This window comes from Siphateles boraxobius, unplaced genomic scaffold, assembly GCF_051911475.1.
Source record: "Siphateles boraxobius isolate OS27281-9 unplaced genomic scaffold, OSU_SipBor_1 53, whole genome shotgun sequence".
Lineage (NCBI taxonomy): Eukaryota > Metazoa > Chordata > Actinopteri > Cypriniformes > Leuciscidae > Siphateles > Siphateles boraxobius.
The window spans coordinates 4,348,440-4,365,046 of NW_027509175.1; the positions used below are offsets into that span (position 1 = coordinate 4,348,440).

A 16,607-nucleotide genomic window follows, 5' to 3' on the forward strand; every position below is an offset into this window, starting at 1 on the left:
AAGCGAATGGTAAATTAAAATCAAAATGTGTGAGTATTGTGAGGGTTGAAAGGCACTCTATTGTGATATTGACCCAGATGTCTAGATAAATTATTATCTAAATTATTTCGATTTTTCCGAATTATGATCCAAATTATTTTGATAGTTTGTGTGACCTGTTAAATTCTGCATTCACCATATGCATTCCTACACAAAGTATCTTTAATTTAGCCAAAATCAAATAAGTAATTATCTCCAAGCAGAGATTCTGTACACACAATTTAAAAAATGTTGATCATTTACCTTTCATGTGTCTGTCTTGATACTCATTGAAAGTAAAAGATAAAAGATACAAAAACGTCCCCCCAGTGAATCCCTGACATTTCCAGCCTCGCACAATAAATCTCGCACAAGTGAAACACACTACAGCAGCTTCAACAACATCTATTCACAGACTTTATTTAACCATAGCAAAGTGAATATCATTATCAACAGTCAGTGAGTGCATTAGTGGATATCAGCCAACTAAAGTGGCATTGGTCATAAGCACTATAAATACCATAGGCAATACGAAATGACAACAGGGAAAGCAATGCAGCAGGCTTGGAATTGGCCTTGTATGGGTCCAAAACAAGAGGAATCATCCTTTATCTAGTGGAAGTTTAGTTGTAAGACTTTTAGTGAACACAGTGACTAGGCTAGTGACATTAGGATGTGGAGCAATACTGTTAAAATCTCACACTTGAAAAAAAGAAGAAATGAAAGCTTTCTCAGCTCTTTCTGAATGCATTTGCGACTTACTGTTGCTGCATATATAGTTGATTTTGCATTTGTAATACTGAGGTAATTTAAATATATTCTCTAGTCAACATCTAGTCTTGCAATAAGCATAATCTACAGAGCTAAGAGCAGCTGCATGCAGCCTTTTTTCCTAAAGATAAAATGAAAATAAAAAGTGATATAACAAACGTTTCTTGTAAAATTATTCAAATTTGATTGGATGAAAAATAAAAGTATCCTTCAAAGTATAAATAGAGAGTAAGAATCAAAGTTCAGATGTCAACATTACCAACATCTAAAAGTGAAATCATGCAATCCATCACCATTCTATATCACAAACGACTGATAACACAGAATTAAAACCATTTCAGTGCACAGAGAACATGAGAGTTAAAAGTGCTTGCAGGGGCAGATCTTCGCTCAGCTTTAGAATGTACTTGTGCCAAAACTGATCTCAGAACTGCATTCTACAGCACTTTTCCCTCAACATCACTAATAAGTAATCTTTAGTTCAGTAAGTTATCCAGTAGGAAGAGCACCATTTTGTGGGATGACCAGCGATTGGCTTCAAAGGGCTTTATAGCAGAACATTTCAATACTATGTCACAAACACTGGGGTCACAACAGCAGAATGAGGGGCTCAACTCAAAAACATAAGTAGTTCTATTAGAATTGTTTAAATGCTACTTTTTCCGTAATGGATATAGAGTATTTTTTAGTGATTGTCTAGCTATCTATAGGTATTTTTATTATAGGTTTGTTTTAGCAGTGATTGTACAATGTTCACAGTAATATTCTCTGTGGACGGGAAATTTTCTGCACAGGTAAGGTTGAGTGATATTTCGACATGCATGCAATGCACAAAAATCTATTGATAGTATGGCCCTGTGAGAGGGGAATACTGATGATTTGTCACACACACACACACACACACACACACACACACACACACACACACACACACACACACACACACACACACACACACACACACACACACACACACACACACACACACACACACACACACACACACACACACACACACACACACACTGCAGAAGGCTCAACCAAGGTTGGTGATGTTGGAACGACCACCAGGGGGAGCTACAATGCGGTGGCCGGAGCGCCTAGGAATGTTGTCATCGGTTTGAGCCCCTAAAAATGTACAAATATTAAAGGAATTATACACTTAATTTAATATGATATATAAATTAATATATTTCTCAAAGGATTTGTGAATATTATTTTCTATATTAGAAAAGATAATTTCCTCTATAATCTTACCTGATAGGCTGAAGTTAGACTGATGCAAGTTTCTGATTGGTGGAGGCTGGTGTGCAGTGGGTGAGGTCTTGGCAGAGGGTGATGGGGTTATGTATTTGGGTGTTGCTGGGACATCATATACTGGACCATCATACATCCCACGAGAAACTCCCTGCTTGGTCATCATCTGCCAAACAACAGTTAAAAGACATGTTTAGTACTGTATATATAAACACTGAGACGTGAACCTAAAATTTGATAATACACCATTACTTTCCACAATTTTTGTCCCTGGATTGTTTGCTCTATACCACAATTAACTAATTGATTATGTTATAATTTAGCAAATAGATACAAAGGAACTATTGAACCTTTATGCTACTACAATATTGTTCAAAAGTTTGGGATCAGTAAAATATATATATATATATATATATATATATATATATATATTTTTTTTTTTTAAAGAAATTAGTAGTTTTATTTAGCAAGGATGGAGTAAATTTATTAGAAGTGACAGTAAAAACATTTCTAACACCAACAAAAACATTTCTATTTCAAATAAATGCTGTTCTTTTGAACTCTCTATTCAATGAATTCTGAAAAAATTGTATTATGGTTACCAAAAATATTAAGCAACTGTTTTCAAAAATAAGGAATGTTTCTTGAGCAGCAAATCAGCACATTAGAATGATTTCTGAAGGATCATGTGACACTGAAGATTGGAGTAATAATTCTGAAAATTCAACTTTGCCATAGCAGGTATAAATTACATTTTAAAATATATTGGAACAGAACACAGTTATTTTATTAACAGTAAATTGTAAAAGTATTTCACTCAATAACTTTCTTTTTTTTTTAAATGCAGCCCTTTTGAGCATAAAAAAAACGTATTGAACCCAAATATATATATAACATTACTTGAAAACAGTGAAAATAGTTTAATATATACAACGCATCTAACTAAGACTGAGGGAAGCACAGTGAATAAATCAGGTTAAATATTCACAATTTATACTAGCTTGAAATGCCTAATCTAGAGTCATACCTTATTGCGGTACTGAATGCGCTGGTAGGCAATATCAGGGAAAGGCTTGCGGGAGATGAAACGTCCAGTCCCCTGCTGAACCTGAAGCTTCCCTTCCTCAAACACAACCCTGCCCTGACTGACCACATACACCGGACCACCACGACACTCCATCCCCTCAAAAATATTATAATCAAGAGCCTAGAAAGAAAAAGAACAGTGATGTTCTAGAAGAAAATCCATTCTATATTCCACACATTTTACAGTGTTTATCAAGCATGAATAAAATGATCATTAATATTTCGAAATCATTTGAGATTTAGTAAAAATACAGACGTTTCCCTGTGATTTCTTGCACCAACCACACATAAAGAGGAGAGAAACATCTCTGATGCGCGTTCAAATATGTCATTGACAACTAATGTTCAGTTCGGTTCCGTACACACTGCGTAGAATTTTTGTAAATGCAGTTGTCACTACCTGCATTTTTTCAGGAGTTCATTCGGTTGTAGAATGCGGTTGTCAATCCTGTAAATTACTGAACTGTGTGTGTGTACTGAACAGAATTAAATACTACAAGGTGAATTGCCAACCAAATTTAGTTGCAGTGTGTACGTGGCCTTCATGTAGGCCTACTACTTTTATAAAAAGAGTAATCATTCCGTCCATTACAAATGTATAAAATACAGTATTAAATGTAGGTATAACTAAATATCAGCAATCCAGAGATCCATTCAATATTACAGTATCTTTCAGAGCTTTCCAATCCTCACCGACTGCTGCGCTTTAGCTGTGATGGTCTTGATCTTGGCGGGGTCCCAGATAACAATGTCAGCATCTGAACCCACAGCTATCCGACCCTTCCGGGGATACAGGTTGAAGATTTTGGCTGCATTAGTGCTTGTAACTGCAACAAACTGGTTTTCATCCATCTTCCCCATGGCCTGTAGGGAACAAATATGACTGATGAATTCATCCCGTACAAATACATGTAAATGGTTCACAGATTTCACAGATGCGCTTACCACAGATTTGTCCCAAACAAAACCCATTCTCTCCTCCACTCCATTTGTCCCCTCGGGTATTAGGGTAAAGTTGTCCTTCCCTATGGCCTTTTGAGAGGTGCTGTAAGCACAATGTCCACTGCCCACAACCTGCAGATCCCCACTGAAGAAAGAAGATTAAAAGGCACATAACAACAGGGGATGCAACTACAAACAGAACACGAGCTGTCCTAGAGATAGCTGTGATGTTCTTTGTTACCTTATTTTTATTTAGAGGTTGCATAATGTGTCATGGAAAGTACAACTGTACACTAAGTTTGGGGTCAGTAAGTCAGAATTTACACTGCAGGTCTTGATCAATTGACCTATCGGTAAGCCCCGCCCCCCTTAGTTACTGTTGCGTACTCGAACCAACAAATGGAGTTGCTAACTGTCATTCAATGACAGCTGTCAGTGTGAAAACCTTGTCCCAAGATGTTTTTGATACATTTTGGACACAGACCGAGGTCGAGGAGCTCTCGTCGAGGAGCATTCATGTGGGACTTAAATATACCATGGAGGGATATATAAAAGATTGTGTGCCGCATGGGAGGAAAAAATCGGTTTTGGTATTACATGTAATGTAAATGCGGCTTAAGATGTTTTATGCTTACCAAGGCTCCATTTATTTGAGCAAAAATACAGTAACATATTGTGAAATATTATTACAATAAAAAAAAATTTTTTTTTACCTTAATATATTTTAAAATGTAATCTATTCCTGTAACAACAAAGCTGAATTTGTTCAGCATCATCACGGCAATAACAATAAACAATATTTATTACGCCTGTAATAAAAATGGATGTTGCTGCAATCTGGGAAGCCACTGTGGCTCTTTGCGTACATCATAAATGACTTGTCATAAACGAAACGCAATAAACGCAAGATATTTCTGAGAGCTCATTATACCAAATCATACTGTTGACAGACTCGGGCATTTCAGAATGTAGTAGCACAGCTTTTTATCGCCATGTCCATTTCAGAATGATCCAAACGACATTTGAGATGCCAATGAAATTGGTCCGCTGGTTAGACCATTTATCCAATCGCATCCACAAAGACCTACAAAGAGGTTTTTGTTGCACATCGAGGGATTTATTCAGTAAATATATGACACGTCCATCACACGTCTTCTTATGGGAAAAAAAAGGATTCAATTGAGGCCATACGTTTTTTAGACACATTTTTTAAAATTATGTGCATCTAGGTGTTTCCATTAGCGTTTTTTTTAATGCGATATCCCAAAATGAACATAAAAATAGACGGATGGAACCTTAGCTAGTGTCACATGATCCTTCAGAAATAATTTTAATACGATTTGGTGCTCTAGAAACATTTCTTATTATTATCAATGTTTAAAACAGTTGTGCTGCTTAATATTTTAGTGGAAACTGTGACACATTTTTCTTTAAGATTAAGAATAGAAATATTTTGTAACATTATAAAGGTGTTTCACTTTTGGTCAATTTAATGCATCCTTGCTGAATATAAATATTAATTTCTTTTAAAAAAGAAAACAAGTCAGTAGACCAAATTCATTGAGAGCTTCATAGATATCACACTTCAAAGACCTGAGGGATCAAATATCAACTCTTTGCTATTTTAATAGGTCAAGTCCTCAAATATCTTATATCATTTGACTTACCAGCTTAGCTACTAACATGGAGACGGAGTATAAAATTAAGTATAAAATACATTTACACTAAACGAACACTAGATTTTTTTAATTGAGCAAACAGCATCAGGTGGATTACATTTCTGTGAAGCTAAAAGAGTTGCTCCATGTGGACTAACCATGAAACTAGGCCCAACTGCATTTGTTAAATATATGCAATCCAACTAGTATAATATAAGTAACTAGTAGTAAGCTAGAATATGCAATAGAATTAGGCTTCTACTTGTAATTTATACATCCATTATGCGTAAGAATATATTTGGCCAAAAAATGCACACAATGAAATTATGAGAAAAATATCTAGATGGAGGCAATATGCTTTGAAATTCACAAAATGCACCATCACACATCTACACAAAGGTTGTCTTCACAGCATACATATAATGATGAATACTTTAAAATAATATTTGATCTTTTTCTAGAATATTCTCTCATCCTTTGGACTCTAGTCTTTCAATTCTAAAAATAAATGTCTTCTCACCAGCTGAGTTGTCGGTGTGTGTGTGTGTGTGTGTGTGTGTGTGTGTGTGTGTGTGTGTGTGTGTGTGTGTGTGTGTGTGTGTGCGCGCATGTCAAAGTATGTGTGGCTGTGGATGTCAACATAATGACATCTCTCCCATAGTCTAGCAGCCTGCAAAGTCTAGTATACAATGTGTATGTGTGTGTGTGTGTGTGTGTGTGTGTGTGTGTGTGTGTGTGTGTGTGTGTGTGTGTGTGTGTGTGTGTGTGTGTGTGAGCGTGATTGGGAGGGAGGAGGAGGAGGGTGCTCTGTAACCATGGCAACAGGAGATGAAAGCCTGATCTATTTTTAGAAATGGGGCCAGGAAAAGGTGTGCCTGCGGTTTGGGCGTAGCACAGAGCCAAAAGTAACCTGGAGTGGATAAAAAATGTATAGATGGTGCCAGGTATAGCACTTTCCCAAAGAGTCCAGTGCATCTACACTAATGATGGAAATGTCACAGATGTCTAAAAATGTACAAATAACACAACATTTCTTACCAGGCCAGCAGAGAGTTAAGGTGGTCAGGTGTCGTCTGGTCAGGGCTGAGGGGAGGAGAGGTCACATAGGCTGCTGCTTTTGCCCAGTTTTTGCTCCAATAGTGTGATCCGTCAGTTGCCAAGCTGGCTGTGATTGGCTCACCAAAAACAACAGAGCCTAAAGTGCAATGAAGAGAATACTTCTCTACAAAACATTTTAGGACTGACATATTCAAATTAGGTTAAAATAGACAGTTGTGCTAGACATCGGAATAAGTAACTTTCTAAAAAAATTATAATATATATATATATATGTGTGTATATATATATATATATATATATATAATGTTGATAATAATAATTATCAACATTGATAATAATAAGAAATGTTTCTTGAGCAGCAAATCTGCATATTAGAATCATTTCTGAAGGATCATGTGACACTGAAGACTGGATTAAAGATGCTGAAAATGCAGTTTTGCCATCACAGGAATAAATTACATTTTAAAATATATTAAAATAGAAGACTAATTATTTAATTAAATCAAATAAATGCAACCTTGGGTGAGCAATAAGAGGCTTCATTCAAAAATATAAAAAATGAACTCAGCATGCAACAATATTTCACAATATGCTGTCACCTTTCTTCCGTGCATTGGCCACAGTCTCAGCTGCACTCTTACTCATCACTTTGGTGATGTAGACAGGGCAGTTCACTTGGTTGCCAAGGGTGATGGCGCGAAAAACAGCCTCCGCCTCCAGCTGTGAAACGGAGAACCAATTGAATCAGGACACTGAAACTGACTGGATAAACAGATAATAAGTTAAACTTCTAATTAGCTCATCAATTTGTTTATTGATCCCACCTCCTCTGGACGGCTCAGTGGGTGGCCCTCTGGACCAGTGATGCCCATTCCCAAGATTTTGCTTTGTTCCTTGAATACAAATGTTGTAAACATGGTAAAACAGTAAATGACACCAAATTGTGTCGGAATACTGCATGACGCTTCTTTCATTGGTTAACAGATACCTGTGCTATCAGGTCTCCATTCTCTGCGTGCACCAGCACCACTGCCCCCAGCTCCTTAAGGAATGAGAACGATTCATACAACTAGAGGAGAGAAAGAGAGATCCTATTCATTATTTTACTGTATTAGACTACAGAACGTTCTATGGTTGGAAGCATAGATGGCAACATAAACTAACCTGAGAGTCAGACATTTGGAAAAAACCTTTGTAAGCCATGTACACTTGGAAAGAATTGATTCCTGCCAGAAGAGAACATTAACATTTTTTATTTCCAAAGACATACACTTCTGTTCAAAAGTTTTAGGGTCGTGAGATTTTTTAAAATGTTTTTTGAAAGAAGTCTCTCATGCTCACCAAGGCATTTATTTAATCAAAAATACAATAAAACAGTAATATTGTGAAATATTATAACAATTTAAAATAAAAGGTTAAGGTTGTTTTTTTAAATGTTATTTATTCTTGCAATGACAAAGCTGAAATTTCAGCATCATTACTCCAGTCTTCCGTGTCACATGATCCTTCAGAAGTCATTCTAATGTGCTGATTCGCTGCTCAAGAAACATTTCATATTATTTGAAAACAGTTGTGCAGTTTAATATTTTTGTACAAACCATGATTCATTTTTTTCAGGATTCTCTGATGAAAAGTTTAAAAAGCAGAATTGATCTCAAATCGAATCCTTTGTAACATTATAAATGTATTCATTACTGTCACTTTTTTTTTTAATTTGATGTGTCTTTTCTTCATTTCTTTCAAAAAATATATTACTGACCCCAAACTTTTGAACGATAGTGAATTAACAATCATTAGCATTTGGCAAATTTCAACAAGTGCCTCTGAAACATCAGTATACTCAAGTTATGGAACTTAAAAAACAAAGCTTTGCAAATGTGATACGCTTGGATATTAGATCTTTGAATACGTTTTCACCTTTGTCCTGTACCAGCTGTTCCAGCTCATCCTTCACACCTTCATGCCAATGTGGGATATCCACATGAAGTGAATAATCACAGCAGGACTTCTTATCAGCAGCTTCCTGCCACTTCTCAAAGGCCTCCAATAGACTGTCGCCGGGCTGTGGAGTCACATGGTCAACTGAAACACAAGATGATGGCTTCTGCTCAAAACGTTTTTCTATATCCTATTATTATTATTATTATTATTAAGGATTTGACTGATTTCTGAAAATTATATTGAATATTTCTAAAAATTCCTTTCTACTGAAGATGCTATTAAATTGCAGCTTTAGTCTTTTGATTATTCTTTAAACTCTGTATGTTCCTCTAAGACAAAGGATCTTTTCACTCATTGTGAATCACAACAGCTAAAAGTACTAATTCAATGTTTAAAGAAAATGAGCTATTGTAACCGCAACAAACTCTTGGCTAAGACTCCTGGATGAAACAAAATCCGACTGGCTGTAGCTGACGTGCAGGACAGATATTTGGGACACTCTCGAAGGGAGATGAGTCCTAGTCCAGCCAATTTGTACTCATTGCTAGGGAAGTTACTCCAAATTAGAACATTTGGAACTGCAATCCTAAGTATTCAACATACTTGTTCTTTTTGCCAAATTATACAGTTTTCATTGTATAAAAATTTCATCCAGACTTACTGATCATGGTGGTGCCACCTACAAGAGCTGCTTTGGTGCCCTGATAGAAGTCATCCACAGGTGGAGAACCCAGGTAAGGCTTATGCAGGCAGGTGTTCACATCAATACCTCCAGGGATCACCATACACCCATTAGCCTCGATCACCTTCACACCCCCCGGCACAATCAGGTTCTCCCCAACCTGTCTGAAGGAGAGTTTGAGGGTTTGATAAAGACCAGAGAGGGCCAGAGAGTCATGAGACCAAGTACATTGCATATGATATAGGTATATCATTTAAAATTATTACACATCTCTTTTGAAAGGCTTGATTCTGATTGGTCAGTTGTGATATGACAATGAGGCCAGTTATTCCATGACAATGACCGTCATTAGTAGCAATGCTGTATTGTGCCTGGTCACTTTGGTATTTGATTCGACGATTCTTTCATGTCTCTCGTATCACACTATGGATGTGCTTTCTCTTGTTTCATTGGAAAGCAACTGGTGCCATCTTGTGCCTCATTTATCGACTGCATTTACTATTAAATGAACCCGGAGGACTTCAGTATTAATAGTATGTCTAACGCAAAATTGTTTAAAGTGTTTGTTTTGTTGCTAAACTTATTGTTTTGTACACAGCAATGGATTATAAGATAAACTAGTAAGATTTGAAAATGGTTTCTTCTCAAATCAATATTTCATGTCCCTATTGTTATTAACGTGGTGAAAAGTCATGTAAGAAGTGATACAAACTGGATAGGAACTGTTCTTCTATCCAGAGGCTTTGCATTTAATGAACTAATAAAATGTTTAATCTCAAATTAATATTTCGTGTCTCATTATTTACTTATGTGGCAAGCAGCCATGTAATAAACATCTCCAGGGTGATACAAGAATACCTGATCATCCTCCCGGGTATATTTTGTGATAACAAAATAGATGCACATTATCCCTTACATGAAGGTTCTAAAAAGAGTGGCATACTTCATATGACGCCATACGACATGAATGTCAAATTTATTGTTAACTAAATATGTTAATATCTAGTTCAGCCATGAAGCTCTAGATGGCAGAGGCTGATTCCTTTACATGAAATCTGCAAGCAGTCACATCATTACCACGTGGCTCAAGCTGATTGCTCTGCTGATCCTGCAGCCAATGAGATTGCTTGCTCAACATTTAAATAGTATCATTGATTGTTTACTGTAAGCTAGTTTAGGGTGCTATCAGAGTTCCTCTGAAACTCTCACCTCCCAAGCTCCACCTGCCTAGATCTGCCACGGGATTTATGTGTGTATTTATGCAGCAACAGCAGTGTGTCTGTGTATCTATTAGCTAGGTGTGCACGATATATCGACCACCATATTGGTATTGTCCGATATTTTTATTGTTATCACTATCGGCCCGATAAGAAAATTTGGCCGATATATTAAAGTTGCAGTGTGTGATTTTTAGCGGCATCAAGTGGTGAGGTTAGCAATTGCAACCAACAAAAGTTACGGTGGCCGACAGGAAAATATGTCATCGTCTGAGACAGCAGAGAGTAGCCAGTTCAGCAATAAGGTTTCTTTACAAGGATAAATTAAGAAATTATGTTTGCTTAATTATTCAGTAAAACTATATGTTATTGAGAATATTATTGTTACCTGTTCATCATTGTGTCAGTGTTTTATTCGCTGAACTAAGCTTGCTTCCTTGCACGAAGAGCAACATAGTAACGAAACGCGTTTGTCCTTTTAGGGCTACTGTAGAAACATGTCGGCGCATTTCAATGTAAGGGGATCCGCGGTGTATGTAGATAGAAACTGCTTATTCTAAGGTAATACAAATATAACGGTTCATTAAGTAATGTCTTTATACACCACTGAAAACTTATTTTTCAAGGTAGTGACGAAACGCGCTCTGTAGTAAATATTACACAATGCACCTTTAAAGCAGATAAATAATTAATTATTTCCTTACGCTGAGACACTTCAGATTCGCCATGATGGTTTACATTTGCTTAAAATATGATTAGATTCCCTTAAAAAAAGGAAAATAAAGTTAAGTGCAACATGTGCAGCGCACGTCTGTCATATAGTCTACATAAAATTATACTGAGAACAATATAATTGTATGATTGGGACATGGCTTTTAATGGTGAGACTTTTGTTTCTCTCTATCTATTATCTATCTATATATATGCTAAGATGCTCTAAGAAGGCATGATTGATGAGGTTTAATTCATATTAATGGTATGCAACTGCCAGTGAACATTTGAATTATGCTTTGGAAAAATGAGTGTGGTGTCTTACTTAATAAGTCCATCTTCAACATAAATGTCAGCATATAGGGACTGATCATCATTAACCACTCTTCCACCTTTAATCAGCAGCCGCTCGCTCTGAATTAGAGAGGAAGAGAGAGAAAGAGAGATAGCAAGAGAGTGAGTGATTCCAACACCATGTTTAAACCTTATGTTTACCTGCTATATTTGCAATTCAGTGAAGTGCTCTTACAACCACTGATAAAAGAGCCTTCTGCACAGTTTCAGCCTCACACTCTGTGAATGGGTGGGGTTCTACAAACAGAGAAGAGCAAATGTGGTAATGTGGAAAGATGATAGGTTGCCACGGTAACCTCACATCATCCAGTTGTCAGGAAGGCACCGCTTTCCATAGCTGATTTAGGCATCATGTTCAGAGAAAACTGGTATTATCTAACCTAACTATATGTACTATTCCTATATGTAAACCAGGCAGAGATCGCAAAGATTGCGTTAGTCAAGGATTAGGATCGCTGTAATCCATTACTCATAACTACAGACAAAAATGCAGCACATAGGGCACAGATCCCTCTTGTTCTTTGTCTTGATGTGTGCACTGGCATTTAAAAAAGTGTTCCCTCTATTCCAGATTTCTGCTCTTGGCGACAGACCGCGTTGCGTCTCGTCCGCTGCTATTGCACTCGCCGTGACTTATCCAATGAAATGCGCTCAACACTGTAGATTCATTATTTATTCCTGCATCTATTTTAAACGCAATCAGAGCATTCCTCGCTTCATGCACGGCAGGGACGTGGACACATTGTAGCAGTAATGGTCACCTTCCCGTCGGCTGATTTCAGTGCTCTGTAAGCGGCCTCCGCTTTGTTGGCTCACTAAGAATTTAATCCCTTCTCGTTTCCCCCATGCGCAGGATTCGCCGGGTGACAGCAGGGTCGCCTCGCAGCCGGTGTCTTACCGTCAAATGCGGGATGTTCTTCTTTCCCTGGTAGCCCGTTCCAGACATCTCTCCTTTGTTATTTGAGGAGATCAACAATAAGCAGTCATCCGCTTCTTTGTGCCACCAACCCACTTAACCCAGCGCTCCGTTAGTGCTGCACAAGCGAGCGCCTCTCCCGAGGGGTGTGTGTGTGTGTGTGTGTGTGTGTGTGTGTGTGTGTGTGTGTGTGTTTATCTGTTCGCCTGTTCGAAGACGTGTTTTGTATTGGAGTGTATGTTGGAGCGCCCCCCTCACATGAAACAATGAGAGAGAGAACTGGGCAAAGATCGGTAAATAGAACCGGTCCGGTGTTATGGGTCAGGTCGACGTTCTACCGATAATTCAATCAAATTTGTTTTTGATGTTATATTGTAGTAGCCTAGACTACATTAAGTATTAAAAGGTTAATGTCAAAAAATTGTCAAATTGCCTACATTTCGAATGTCTAAATTATAATTAATTTTTTTTAAAACGTTCTTAACATTAACAAACCAACGTTCCTATAATGTTAGGGATAGCCTACTACAAATTTAAGTTCAAATATGTTGCAGAAACATTATGCTAACCTTTACATAATGTTTCACTAACATTATGAAGACTAGGCTATAGCCTACATTATTGCGTTTTTAGAACATTTCAAATAACCTTTAGGGCCTACTGAAATAAATAAATGAGTAAAATGAACCAATAATAGCCTAATAAACTAATGGAAGGTCGCGTGATAGGCTAACTTCCAATAAATTAAATGTCCAAAAAAAAAAAAACCCCATCAAAATACACTTAACAGTTAAATAATGCAATAAACATCAAAATGCGACATCTCAAGAAACTTCTCAATCCAAAAATAAAAAAATTGCCCGATAAATTCAAATAAAACTTTTTATTTTATAATATAAATGTGACACTATAACAATAAAGGTATAATTCATTTTCTCCATAGCCTACTTTATAAACTAATTCAAATTTGTTATAGGCCTATTGCTCTAAAACTTTAAGTAGGCTAGGCCTATTTTTTTTTTTCTCCATTTTATAGTAAAATTACAGTAGGCCTATTTTATAGACTTATTTTTTTTTAAAAAATATGGTAAGATAACAATGTTAACCAATATAAGGTTTTTAGCCTATATCATTTTATTTAAAATTAACAAGTGTTTTCATATGCTTAACATTAAAAGATGCAGTTAATCTTTTACGAGCAAATTTAAATCTGTAGCCTACTTGCATGGTTTATGTAGCCTATCGTCATTGTCACGCAATTTCAGCCCACCTTCCCGTTGTTTTGCTCATCATTACGACGTTCCTCTCCAGCCTGATCCGTGATTTCGGCACCCGGACGCCCGTCGTCCCTCTCGCCCCGGGAGCCGAGGATAGACCCCCCGCTGATCTCATAGGCTTCAAAATCCCCATCCACGATGCGTTCCCTGCTACTGCTCCGCGAACTCCTGTTCCCCTTCCTCCCGACGGCGTACTGGTCGAAATCGATAGTCTTGCTATCATATGCGCCCTCGACGGAGCTGAACATCCCGTGAGACTTGCGATGCTGGTTGGGTCCAGTCGAGGGTTTAGCCAGGTACACAGGGAGCTCATCCTCCCGGTTCCACTGTCGCCTACAGTCCGACATCACTCGCGGAAGGGAGATGATGCTCTGATACGATGATGAAGCGAGACGCCAGAGCAGAAAACCAGGTCAGCCTTTAGTTTGCCGGGGGATGCGGAGCGGAGGTCGCAGCTTGCAGACTGATAATGCGAATGATGCTGCGATGCACTTTCCAGAAAGACAGGCAGTGCTATAATGACACGCTTTGTTATGAGCTAGTCCGGACAAGATTGCACCCTCGAAACAAGTCCCCTCTGAACCCAATACGGTCAAAGCTATTTTAGTTTAGCCTATAGGAGCGTGTAAGATGCGCAATAAGACTGCAGTGTTTGAACAAAACTTTTGAAGGAAGGAATCGGTAGGCTATACGCACTGTTGTGGTTACAGTTTAAATCCACTAACTGTCTCTCTCGTCTGACCACGTGACTGCTTTGGAATAAAAGTTGATTATAATTGGTTGGACCCATTGGACGAATATAGGCCTTTATCTGTAGGTCTATGTAAAAGAACGGAATAAGTAGGCTAATGAATCATCTCGTTCGAAGTGAATGGACCGCACCAGATACCATAGACATAATGACGTTAATCAAAGTCGTAAGCTAGATATATTATAAGCCTGTTATTGTCTTTTTCTAGCCTACCAAATATGCCTTGATATTGTCTTACAGTTTTCTTAATAAATAAATGTGGGATGGTTGTTAAACATTCTTTCTGAAACCTCTTACAAAGACTTGCTTCGATCATGAACTCTGTTTTATTAACAAATCGGTAATGTGAGAATGAATCAATGACTCGTCAATTGTCGCCACTTACTGGTGAAAAGGCCAGTTCACAGTATAAGGGTTTAAAGGTTTTTAAAAACATTATTTTTATTATTTTTTACAATTGCTGGGTCACATTTCCTCAATACTTGGGTCACTTTGTCAAAACTCTTCACAGTTCTCCTAACCAACTTTCAGCTTGACAGCAGTTAATTTCACTTTCAAAATGCACTAAAACTAGGCTACCTAAACCCTTCATATGCATATCTCAAATCAATGCATTCTTCCATAACACTGGCATAGGTTATCAACCAACAAACACACTTTGTCAATCATAAAACACAAACCTAAAAAACACTAATATCAGGTAGCATTTGATACAATGTTTTTTTTGTAAAAGTTCTTTACAAAACAAGAATGACACTCTCTGCTAATGTTACATGGTCAATATGTGCATTACAGTAGGCTACAAGTTTCCTAAATAGGTAGCCTAATGAAATTGAAAGACTAACTTGTGTAGATTTGTACACTGGAAGCCTACCAAAACAAATTCCTTGTGTGTGCAAGCACACTTGGCAATAAAGCTCTTTCTGATTCTGAGATGTTAAGTTACATCTAATTGCTTTATATTATTTTAATAGTATTTGTTTATTAGATTCAGAATATATTAGTGTAGCTATTAGTGTAGAAATTGTATTTCTGTCTTATTCATTTTTGTGTTGTGCTAGGCAGGGGCACCGCTATGGGGGTGAAAGTTAGGACGATTCTAAGGACTCACGCGCACTTTTGGGGGCCCCAGAGATCAGTTTTAATCCATTTCATAGGGCCCAAAAAGGCTGAAACTCAAGTGTATCAGTTTTGAAAAGAGTATGAAAACATGCAAATTGGATGAATGAATGTAAATTGAAAGATGTCATTATTGAACACATTTTGTGTCAAAGCAATAATAACGCCTATGATCCACAGTTTAGCCATATAGACTGATGTAGTGATCAGTGTGTTTAGAGTTTTGAAAAAGTGACCCATTGAGAAATGTGTCAGAGCGATTATATAATTTTTTTTTTTTAATTAAATAGAACATTATTGTCCGTTGGTGTAGACACAGATAGGGCCTCAACTGCAGAAACTGCCAAGCAGTGAACAAATCTTTTGTAAACAGAACAGATTCAAATGATTCGAGTCACTGAGATTAATCAAAATCCCTGTTCGGTCTAGTTTTGGTGCTTATCTCCTCCTTTCAGTTTTGTTTCTCAAACAGCATTGCGTTTAATGAGCATTTCAGGACTGTAGGCTATTTAGTGTCCCGCGAACAACACTGCAAACTGCATCTTCTGTGAAAAGCAGACATACACCACTATGCGAGCAAAAGCTATTATTTGATATCACTTCGTTGACATCTAGTGGCTGCCCATCATGTCTTACTCAAGTTTACTTCACTGGACCCGCTTTCATTGATTAAGAAAGTAGCGAAATAATTATCTGACTGTATTCTAATCTTACCCGATAGTCTTTCTCCACAGCAAGAACGATCTGTTTTGTCATGCGAATCCAAATAAAACAAATTTAATCCCTCGGGCAATGCAATGCGCTGCTCGATTTGCATCCAATCAGGCAGCAGAACTTTTTGATTGGCA

At 37.4% G+C, this 16,607-nt stretch overlaps 1 protein-coding gene across 3 annotated transcripts; it reads right to left on the minus strand.

Moving 5' to 3' along the window:
- Positions 1-412: 412 nt before the first annotated feature.
- Positions 413-16,521, minus strand: crmp1 (collapsin response mediator protein 1). Of its 3 annotated transcripts, none has more exons than XM_077205080.1 (14): positions 16,474-16,521; positions 11,668-11,756; positions 9,394-9,578; positions 8,709-8,873; positions 7,956-8,017; positions 7,780-7,860; positions 7,616-7,684; positions 7,391-7,511; positions 6,771-6,927; positions 4,078-4,219; positions 3,826-3,996; positions 3,074-3,253; positions 2,047-2,212; positions 413-1,917 (listed from the first exon to the last, which is right to left on the minus strand). In XM_077205080.1, the coding sequence occupies exons 1-14, from the start codon at positions 16,513-16,515 to the stop codon at positions 1,826-1,828; spliced, it is 1,722 nt and encodes a 573-aa protein (XP_077061195.1). In that variant the 5' UTR covers positions 16,516-16,521; the 3' UTR covers positions 413-1,825. The 3 variants fall into 3 exon arrangements, with proteins under 3 accessions (XP_077061195.1, XP_077061193.1, XP_077061194.1); XM_077205078.1 differs by lacking the exon at positions 16,474-16,521 and adding an exon at positions 13,883-14,628; XM_077205079.1 differs by lacking the exon at positions 16,474-16,521 and adding an exon at positions 12,595-12,775.
- Positions 16,522-16,607: the final 86 nt, after the last annotated feature.

Excerpts from the sequence above, each read along its gene's own strand:
- crmp1 (XM_077205078.1), bottom strand. The coding sequence starts at position 14,236 with ATGTCGGACTGTAGGCGACAGTGGAACCGGGAGGATGAGCTCCCTGTG. Across the intron at positions 8,018-8,708 it reads ACAGCTGGTACAGGACAAAG|GAATCAATTCTTTCCAAGTG; the intron begins GTGAAAACGTAT and ends CTCTTCTGGCAG. Across the intron at positions 7,861-7,955 it reads TCCAAATGTCTGACTCTCAG|TTGTATGAATCGTTCTCATT; the intron begins GTTAGTTTATGT and ends TCTCTCCTCTAG.